The sequence below is a fragment of the Eurosta solidaginis genome, chromosome 2 (assembly GCF_040869045.1).
Source record: "Eurosta solidaginis isolate ZX-2024a chromosome 2, ASM4086904v1, whole genome shotgun sequence".
Lineage (NCBI taxonomy): Eukaryota > Metazoa > Arthropoda > Insecta > Diptera > Tephritidae > Eurosta > Eurosta solidaginis.
The window spans coordinates 189,168,631-189,180,109 of NC_090320.1; the positions used below are offsets into that span (position 1 = coordinate 189,168,631).

Consider the following 11,479-nt stretch of genomic DNA (forward strand, 5'->3'; position numbering starts at 1 on the left):
ACTCATTATTACAAGGACTCGTTCCTGACAATTTGTTACAATCTAAGTCTTCAAAACATAATCCTTCCAAAGACTTTACTCGACTCTGCGCCACGCATGCTTGTCCCTCCTCCAACTCCAAAATATTTTGATGTCACTTCTACCGGACTGTATGTAATATTTGTTCCAAATATGAGCCGAATCGGACATCATAGGTCGCTTTCTATTTTTGTATGTATTATGTGTTCCAAATATGAGCCAAATCGGACCACAAATACGATTTTGTGAATATCTCGATCCTTGCATTGTCATCGGGTTCTGAACTATATTCCAAGTTTCAAGCTTGTAGCTTCTCGGGAAGTTACTTAAATTTCAACTACAACAAGTAAGGAAGGCTAAGATCGGGTGCTAACGAACATTATATACTCAGATGAGTGCTTTGGAGGCAAAATAAGGGAAAATCACCCTGTAGGAAAATTAACCTAGGGTAACCCTGGAATGTGTTTGTATGACATGGGTATCAAATGGAAGGTATTAAAGAGTATTTTAAAAGGATGTGGGGCATAGTTCTATGGGTGCACGCCATTTCCGGATATCGCCATTAAGGTAGACCAGGGGTGACTCAATTAAGAAATGCGTTTGTACGACATGCGTATCAAATGAAAGGTGTTAATGAGTATTTTAAAAGGGAGTGGGCCTTAGTTCTATAGGTGGACGCCATTATGGGATATCGCCATAAAGGTGGACCAGGGGTGACTCAATAATGTGTTTGTACGATATGGGTATCAAATTAAAGGTATTAATGAGGGTTTTAAAAGGGAGTTACCCTTAGTTGTATATGTGCATGCGTTTTCGAGATATCAAACCAAAATGTAGACCAGGTGACCCAGAACAACACCTGTCGAGTACCGCTAATTTATTTATATATGTAATACCACGAACAGTATTCCTCCCATGATTCCAAGGGCTTTTGATTCCGCCCTGCATAATTTTCATTTTCTTCTACTTAATATGGTAGTGGGCGGGGTCATAGTCGGCCATTTTTTATACCAAGATAAAGTGAATTCAGATAAGTACCTGAACTAACTTTAGTAAAGATATATCGATTTTTGCTCAACTTATCGTGTTAACGGCCGAACGGAAGGACAGACGGTTGTTTATAAAAACTGGACGTGGCTTCAACCGATTTCACCCATTTTCACAGAAAACAGTTATCGTCATAGGATCAATGCCCCTACCAAATTTCACAAGAATTGGTAAATGTTTGTTCGACTTATGGCATTAAAGGTATTCTAGACAAATTAAATGAAAAAGGGCGGAGCCACGCCCATTTTGAAAATTTCCTTTTTTTGTATTTTGTTGCACCATATCATTATTGGAGTTGAATGTTGACATAATTTACTTATATAATGTAAAGATATTAAATTTTTTGACTTTAAAAAATTTTTTTTTTTAAAAAGTGCGTGTTCATCAACCGATTTTGCAAATTTTTATTTGGCTCACATATAGTAATAGGAGTAACCTGCCAAATTCCATCATGATATCTTCAACGATTGCCAAATTACAACTTGCAACCCTTTTAAATTTTTCTCTAATATCAATTACAAAAACCATTGTATAAAGCAATATGAGCAAAGCTCGCTAATTAAATACATATGACCTTTTAAATTACCTTCTTATAAAAGTGGGCGGTGCCACGACCATTGTCCAAAATTTTACTAATTTTCTATTTTGTGTCATAAGCTGAACTCACCTACCAAGTTTCATCGCTTTATCCGTCTTTGGTAATGAATTATCACACCTTCCCGGTTTTTCGAAATTTTCGATATCGAAAAAGTGGGCGTGGTTGTAGTCCAATTTCGTTCATTTTAAATAACAATCTGAGATGAGTGCCCAGGAACCCATATACCAAATTTCATCAAGATACCTCAAAATTTACTCAATTTATCGTGTTAACGGGCAGACGGACGGACGGATGGACGGACATGGCTCAATCAAATTTTTTTTCGATACTGATGATTTTGATATATGGAAGTCCATATCTATCTCGATTCCTTTATACCTGTACAACCAACCGTTATCCAATCATAGTTAATATACTCTGTGTACAAAGCACGCTGAGTATAAAAAAGGGCTGTCCAAACTGTCAAGTCAACCTGAATATAAAATTAAAGAAAAAAAACTTTTTTAAAAATAAGCTTTTCTTATTGGTTAGTAAAATTAACTAAAAAGTAAAAAATAAATTGGCTGTAAAGAAATATAAATAACACTTTATAAGTTCATTGTAACCTTTAGGCTTCTTCGTCTGCGACAAAAAAATTCCATATTGTCCATAATTATATATTTTTAATATTAAAACTTTACACCTAAATTATGTTGTTGTTGTTGTAGCAATGCTCGCCCCACCTAATAGCCGCGACCGATCACAAATTGTTCTCAATATCCTCTAACGGGAGTCCAAGGAAACTTGCCGTTTCAACAGGGGTGGACCATAAGGAAAGGGGTGTTAGAGGCGTTGGTTCCACATTACAATTAAAAAGATGGTTGGTGTCATGTGGGGACACATTGCAAGCGGGGCATACATTTTGTATGTCGGGGTTGATTCTGGATAGGTAAGGGTTTAACCTGTTACAGTATCCAGAGCGAAGTTGAGCAAGAGTGACACGCGTTTCCCTGGGGAGTATGCGTTCCTCTTCTGCGAGTTCTGGATATTTTTCTTCAAGTACTGGATTCACCGGGCAATTCCCGACATAAAGGTCCGACGCCTGTCTATGGAGTTCACCAAGGACCTGCTTGTGTTTTTTCGCTTCATACGGCTGGGTTCTCAGGTGCAGTATTTCGTCAAAATGCTTAGGCCCCTAGGCGGTGCTAGTTCGTCAATCAGATGTCTGTTGGGATGCCCAGGTTTCTGGGTATTCAACAGAAACTGTTTGGTCAGCTTCTCATTTCTCTCCCTGAGAGAATTATCAAATCTTAAAGTTTATATCACAGTCCTAATTGTTCTAATAAAAGCGTGTTACATTGTGATAGCAAGAAAAGAAGGTCCTAAATGTTCTTAATTATACCATCAAAATATAACACGCTTTTTATTAGACCAATTGGGACTGTGATATAAACTGTAAGATTTAATAATTTAGGTGTAAAGGTTTAATGTTAAAAATATATAATTATGTACAATATGGAATTTTTTTGTCGCAGACGAAGAAGCCTAATTATCGTTAAAGGTTACAATGAACTTATAAAGTGTTATATTTCTTTACAGTCAATTTATTTTTTACTTTTTAGTTAATTTTATTAACCAATAATAAAAGCTTATTTTTAAAAAAGTTTTTTTCTTTAATTTTATTTTTTACTTTTTAGTTAGTTTTATTAACCAATAATAAAAGCTTATTTTTAAAAAAGTTTTTTTCTTTATTTTTATTTTTTACTTTTTAGTTCGTTTAGTAACAGGTAATAAAAGCTTGTCCTTAGAAAAGCTTTTTTCTTAAATTTAATTTAAATATCAATTTTTAATTTTTAGTAGGGTAAAATATTGCTTAAATTATTTATGTAATCTTTACTTAGTTATTTGTAACGTTTCTCATCCTATCCATTTCTTTTAATGCATCAACATTACAAGTTTCTTTGAAGTTAACTTTGAACAGTCAAGTTCTTAGATTCGAAGACCTGCTAAAGACCTAAAGCTCCAAGTATGCACCGACGCACAGTGGCGCCTTTTGAGTTTTTTCTTTGCAAAAATCATAACTTTTGAACCAATAAAGATATTTTAAAAATTTAAAATGCAAATGAAAGCTAGTTATTTGAAGTTTTATTGTGTGAAAGCTCAGAATGTCACAGAAACGGGGTGCTTCAAAAAAATCGAAAATTTTTAGAAAAATGCAAAAACAAAATGTTTTTAGTAAAAAATAAAAAAAAATAAAATGAGATTTGTCTTATAATGACGTATTTAAGCATTAAATAAGATAGACTAATGATTTTGATAAGATAGCGTGGCACTGGCCACTTATGATAAAAAGTTGTATCTAAGTAGTCCCGTAATCAATAACTACCAAAATCGATAGACGTATTGTTTCTTTTAAATGGCAATACTGTTATAAAACTCACATGTCCGTTTTTGGTGCCACAATAACAAGGTGCTTCAAAATTCATCGTAAAATTTTACATTTTTTTTTTTAATTTACAAGGCAAATATGTATTTTATTAATAACTAAAAGATCCATCACAGCCCCACTTATCAATGCTAGCTCCTTTGGCAGTGATTTCAACTTTTCTTCTGTAAAACTTTGAAGCATTCGTGTAGACGTATGATCCATTAGGTTTTGTAGCTCAATTTCAGCTGATACTTCGGTTATTTTGGGACTTAGCGGAACTGCTTCTTTCTTGGCTTGAATAATTTTTTTTTATCCAGGTAAAATATCGGCATTACGTTGCAATAATGCCTTACGCAATATAATATATTTTTCCTTCGTTAAACCGAGATCTATAAACAGCGTGGGAATGCTGTTTTTGATCCTCATCAGTCGCACTGGACTTGCTACCGCAACAGCTTCTGTTATATGAGACTTCACGTTTTCTTCGTCTTTTTTATATTTAATAGCCAGTGCTTCTGAAAGATGAGTCGTGGCCATAGATTTTGTGGTACCAGACAGATTCCTTTTCCTTGTGTAGGTAGAACATTCTTCTATGGATTTTGTTGGTCTCCCTCTAGTTGGATTGGTTAACGTGCTAGGCGTTTCTTCGTGCAAAAAAGTTTTGTCAGCTAGCCACTTTTCATGCTTACTTAGAAATTTTGAATTGTTACGATAGACGTCCTTCCATTTTCTTTCTATCATAATGTATTGTAAACCAATTTTTTCTTCCAGGCCTTCCTTTTCTTTAATTTTCTTAATGTTTCACCCGCTAATTCTCTCATAATAGCCTCAACGAAGTCCCGTCTTGACTTTGTAGATTTAAACACCGCAAATAGTTTCAAGTTTTCTAGATACATATTAGAATTGGCTTCGAGTGTATCTGAATAAATATTAAACTGTGAACTATATTTAAAAATACTATTCACTTTATTTAAGTAAACAGAATTCTTAGTTCCTTAATCTCCAAAAGACGAATGATAATGTGCATTGTATGATGGATAGCTTTATATACCTACTCAAATTATTAAAATGAATTTCAGGTATAAAATTCGTAACTAAAAAAATGTATGTTGTTAACAAGTTCCAATAACAAAAACGACCTTACGGCCGTACTGAATTATATATACCTGCTCAGGTGCGTATTTATGCCCAAGATTATTTAACTTTATTTGATGTAAAAAGTGAAGTTGCAGCTGGACGCAGGTAGACTTTATGAATTTAGGTAAGTGAATATTTCACAAATAACTACTGTTTATTTGACGGAGCACATATTTTAACATTTTTTTCTTTTCCATCAAAGTTTTAAAAAGGGCCTAAAAATAGGCATTTCGAAAAACAGGTATATCCGCCAATTTTAACAAAAACAAAAAACAATTTTTTTTTCGTTTCATTCATAAATTAAATTATTTTTAATTGCTATACAAGAAAACGACAACCGGCCGCCTTATTTACTCACAAAACCATTTTAAATACAACGAAAAAGAAGAAAAATTTAAAATTTTTCCCAATGTTGAAAATTGGTCAACTTTGAGCGGCTCTACCTGGTAAACTATAATTTTATGTGAAAAAAAGTTATATATTCTTGATCCCTGGAATTTTCTCTATTAGAAACATGTATTACATTTAGCGAACGCTTTCATGACTTTTTTGATTTTTGCCATGCTTTAACGGCAGAGGCGCCATTGTGCGACGTGTGTCGTACGTTCGGACGTTTGTCATACGAAACACCCTCAAGCCAGTAGGAATCAATGTGTGCGTCTGTGTACATGTAGATAACATATTTGTGTGTTTTGTTTACAGTAAAGCACTGTTGCCATTGCCCTGTTTGCATGCATGCTTATGCAAACATCAACTTTTGGAATTATGTACAATTTTTCAGGGTGCAAATGGTAGAAACAAATACTGAATAAGATTTTCTAGTTCATTTATTTGTGACCTCCAATTTTATATAATAATTTTGGGATATTTCAACAAAGCTTTAAACAATATTTAGGCCTTTTTGTATAATAACTGCAAACGGTCAAAAATTAGCGCAAAAAAGTTTAGTAGGCATCTCTGTCTAGTGAGAGAGCAATTAGCTGACACGTTCTTACGGAAAAAATTAAAATTGGTTTGATTTCTACGTTCAGGGCTAAGTACGTTGGTGCGTTGAACGTCGGTGAGTTTTCGTTTACATTTCATACTCATACGTTAGGTCGTGTCAGCTGACACGGGTTTTCTACGTACGTTCGTTTTAAGCTTGACCAGCAGCAAATAATTTTCAGCCTATATAAATAACAGCATGATCTACAGTAGTTCCCTGCATTTTGCGCACAGTTGAAGCCCACGACAAGATAATCGGGAGCATTCTTCTTTCAGCTGTGCCGTGATTAAATTTAGAAGGAAATTGAACTGATTTAGGCTGTATTATGTGAACGCCATCGTTACCAAAGTCTACGCGAACCGATGGTATAACGTAATGGTGTAGTTGGGCACGCCTGTAATATGGTCATACAATTTCAGTGATGTGACCTATTGCTCCATTTACAAGTCCCTTAGCAACGTCAACGTTAGATCTCAACATAACTAGCACCAAGAAATATTTCTAGTTCTTTTGGATGACCACCTGGTTTGTCAATGTCTGAGTGTATTATATTATTAACACCAAGCTGATCATTGTTGTTTGTTCCATCAATTAATTGATCTTGCTAATAATCAGTTATCAGGGGGTCAATGCCGTAACTGTGAAAAACTGAAAAATGTACATTCATTGAAAACTCATTTGCACACACAATTTACACTTTAAATTTTCATGCGATTCTGTGAATTATTGTGTACATTGTTTTGCTGAGCGCTGAATGTAAAAGTCTTATGTCAGTGAGAAAATATTCATCAAACGCCATGAAAACAAAAAAGTCATTTTGCAAAAGTGCGTATGAGTTTTGAATGTCAGAATAGTGTACACTGGCTGCCAAGAAAACTCTCGAAGTTTTTATCAGTGAGTTTTTTTGTTCACAGTTTTGCTTTACAGAATCAGAATTTCAAAGTTTACACAATTTCTTGTGTACATTTTAAAACTCACAGTTAGCGAATAGTGGGGCTGAGTGAAAGAAATTGTGCTTTTGAATCGATACTTTGAAGCAACTGTCAACAACCAATCGATAAAAACGTTGAGTGAATAGAGCGGACAATTTTTATGCTCACTAATTTGTCGTAAAGTTGCAACTGTGCGTTCCAAGAAGTTATCACTAATCAACTTCGCCAGCAGTTGTGCTTTTGGAATGCGCCCCATGCTTTGTTCAACTCATTCAAATGAATTTGTATATATGTATGTGCATACACATGTTCACGTCTTCTTGCAACAACAAAACGTTAAATACATACATACATACATACATATGAATATACAGATTTTCGAAAAAATATATCGTATGTGTTTGCCAAAAGTGGCTTCACTTCGGATATCAGCATCTTCGGTTGTCAGATCTTTCGCGTTCAACGCTAACGCGGTGTCAGGATGAAAAAGACTCTCAACCAAATTACTGATACGAATCGCTACGTTTAAATAACCCTGACTGAGTATGAGTACACGATTTTTTATATCAAGATGTGAATATATTGGGGCATACCTATTCATAATCGAAATAAAATGTGACTAAGTTAGTTGAAGCATTTTTGACAGAGAGCACATATAAAATTGTGTCAAACAGTGCTAACTAACATAAAATGATATTTTATTGTGACTTTGCCTATATCGCGTTCAGTTTACAACTACTTATTGCATATCTCTGCTCTGTGGGTTAAATCTGTAAAACAAAATCAAGTGCGCAGAAAAGTATGCAACATTGAGGAATAACAGCCTAAATTCTACGTTCGTTGTATACACAAACAAAGCGAAGTTATCTCGTTCTTGAGCCGCTGTAGGTTATTCCACATCCCTCTAAACAAAGGACTTAGGCTTTTATTCCCTTGTGAACACAAATCTTTACCGATAACTCTGTTATCCATTAATTTAACGAATTCTCGCAAAGTAATTTTGCATTGTCATCGGAGTTATACATGTGTGCAAAATTTCAGCTCAATCGGACACCGGGAAGTGTATCAAATTTAACTAGCAAGATTTGACTACAAACAACAGCCAGGTGAAAGTAAATAAACGCTTATAAAACCCGCTTAAAAAATGAAGACATCTTAGGCAGCCCTAAAACCACGCACTGAACTAATGATTTTGCCAAACAATTTTAAGTTTTAAAACGCTCTCCTGAAAAACTACATATACTATGGTTATTATTGCTTTTTGTCATAAAGTTGTTGTTACTTACTCACTAATTTTGCCTATCACTCGACAAAAGACAGTTTAAGCACATGCCAAAAGCTATGGATAATACACCTTTTTTTTTTGTTTTTTACATGAGAAAAAGTTTACTTACACTTTGAATCAACAGCGATTTCCATTGAAAATATCACTAGAAAAACGATTTGTAACGAATACCACGGAATTAGTTTTGAATTTTTCATTTTATTACTTAGGCGCTGTTATGTTTGATATTTCTTCACAGTGCGCCGTATTCGACTGATACGAAGTTAATCATGAACACATTGAGAGACCGATCCGTTTCTGTGCTCAATCTTTTGCCGTACACTTGACACGTTGGATAATTTGTCTGTGATTTAATTTGCTCAAGTAATGCTAAATTGATGCTAAATATAAATCGTTGCTTACATCAACAGGCGTAGCCAGAACGAAAATTAAGAGGGCGTAAATTTCGGAATAAAAGGTTGCTTGAGGAAAATCTGTCTCCTGTCATTTTTCCAAATTTCGTGGTTACATTGTATCGAGGAAACTAATAACGAAAAAACCAAGGAGTACATTTGGTAATACTTATATGTATCAAGGTTTGTAAAAAAAGAAAAACATAAAAATTGTAATAATTTTATTCGAAATAAGACCTATAGCTAGCGTTGCCAAATGTCCCGTATTGGCCGGGACATCCCGTATTTTTCACAAAGTGTCCCGCCGGGAAATGGTATGTCCCGGCATTTTCACAATATCAAAATTAATAAATTACAATCTGCTACGAAACATGTCCATATTAGCGGCTGTGATTGTATTCAGCTCATTAGCATATTGCATGCAACTCTGTATGCAACTCTGTTGTGTTTTAAAATAACTTTTGGAAAATGAATCCATAGAATATTGAATTCGCATTAAACGCAGTAGGTAAACGTATTAATTGTTAGCATGTTTCATAAAAATATTTGTTATAAATAAATGAGTTTAAAAAGTTTAATTCTATCTAAAAATTATTTCGTCGAATGAGCAACCCATACAAATTAGAGGTTTACGCCGATCACTTTATAGGCGGCGGCGGCGTAGGCGGCGCGCCGGCGTACGCCGGTGTTAATACTTTAAAAGCTTGATTTTTCTATTTAAAAAAATAATATTTAGGAAAGGTTTTGTTTATATGTATTTAAGGAAATCAACGTGTTGGAAATTTCGGAAAGATCCGGAGTGTTTCCATCAAAATCTCGCAGACCGTTCAAAAATATTCAGGAGTAGCTCCTTGCGAAGGGATTGTCCCTCGTTCGCTTGCTCCAGAGAGGCTTCGGACCTAACCCCGGTCTTTGGAATTGGTACTGCTACGTCTGCTGAAAAGAAATAGATATACATAAAATAGTCACACTTTTGCTTGTATATCTCGTGCAAAGCGTAGTTTCACCAAGGGCTCTAGGTGTAGCTCCGAAGACTTTCCAACGGATGCTTTTGTCGTGCTATGCTGCCGAGCTACACAAGAGAAACACCTTGAAACGTTAGGGAGTGACTATTCGGCCAAGGATGCGCCCTCGAAATCACAAGCAGTCTAAGTGGATGTCATTGCGTCATGGGTGAAAATCGTATAATCCTCGGCGCATCTACATAATTAAAATTTTACAAGGACCCTGGATAAAATTTTTAAAATGTAGACCAAAGATTGCAGACATTTGTATTCACAACATTGATTTCAATAGTCTTCGTTAAATCAAATTTAGAATGAAAGTCGACGGATTTTAAGTTGAAAGTTGTTAACTCCTGTTTTCCGGCTTTACGATATAGGAGCTCATTATGGATGACCGCGTAGCTTCAGTTTTCAGACAAGCTCGAATGTCCACTACGTTAGGGTAGTAGCACACACGGTCATTAGTTCGACTGTCTTCGGAAAGCTTTTGCCTCACCACTTTGAGTGTTGTTGCGAAGGAAAAAGCCTCACCTGGTAAATATATGTGCCTACGTATCCACATTTGTAAAAGGATCCGTAACGTGTAGTTGATATTTAAACTTGGTTGATAGGCTATAATCAATGTAATTCACTCCAAGGGACTAGTTTTGGATAGGACCGCCAACTTTAGGAAATGTCAAATCGGGAGACTTGGGTGTTTAAGATGAAGATCATGAAGATCAAAATTAAAATTTCAGACGCTATTGTATAGTTTCGCAAATAAACAACAGATGTTTGAATGCTAGACTTAGTGATTTTTCAAACCGTTCTCACAAGCACATATATCCTCAACTTAAGTATGAGGTAAGAATAATTTCAAAGGAGTGTTTATGCCCCTAGAACCTACTAAAGGATTTTGCATCACTGATTTCGCTTATTCTAGAGGACAATTTAAAAACCTGTTCGCCTTGGGTCATTTTATTTGAATTAATTGTTCATTATTATTTTTTCAAAAATGCAAAGTGAGCATATAAATTTATTATATAACTTTTCTTTTAGTGTTTTGTTTTAATAACTTGCTGAATTGGGTGATGCAAAGTCCGTGTTAAGCTGACATCGAAAGCGCCTGTTATTTTAAATAACTTTTAAACAGTTAGAAAGAGTTAAATTTCGCAAGTAAAAAAAAAAAATAAATGTAAGGCGCGATAACCTCCGAAGAGATCTAAGGCCGAGCTTCTCTTCCAATTTGCGTCGTGCTCCTCTTGATTTTCCCTACAAATTGGCCGGACGGGACCTACATGTTTTATGCCGACTCCGAACGGCATCTGCAAGGCAGATGAGTTTTCACTGAGAGTTTTCCATGGCAGAAATACACTCGGAGCGCTTGCCAGACACTGCCGAGGGGCGACCCCGCTTAGAAAAATTTTCTTCTAATTGAAAAACCTTATTTCTAAAATTTTGATGTTGCTTTGCCCGGGGGTTGAACCCGGGGCATACGGTGTGGTTGGCGGAGCACGCTACCATCACACCACGGTGGCCGCCCGCAAGTAGTTTCTTATAAATGGCAGTGATACGCATCCCTTGGTGTGACCAATCGGCGCCGGTTGGCGGAGCGAAGGAGCGACTGGCGCGCCTTGTTGGACGGCCATAACCGTTTAAACGGTTAAGCGCCAATTAAGTAAGATACGCATCCGT

General features: G+C 35.6%; 1 protein-coding gene across 1 annotated transcript in view; it reads right to left on the reverse strand.

Moving 5' to 3' along the window:
* LOC137242495 (neuronal acetylcholine receptor subunit alpha-10-like) overlaps positions 1–8,717 on the reverse strand; it is a 140,710-nt gene extending 131,993 nt beyond the window's left edge. The window contains exon 1 of the mRNA XM_067769782.1: positions 8,519–8,717. Within this exon, the coding sequence (XP_067625883.1) occupies positions 8,519–8,606 (88 nt within the window). The 5' untranslated portion in view covers positions 8,607–8,717. The remainder of the gene's footprint in view (positions 1–8,518) is intronic.
* Between the last annotated feature and the right edge of the window lie 2,762 nt (positions 8,718–11,479).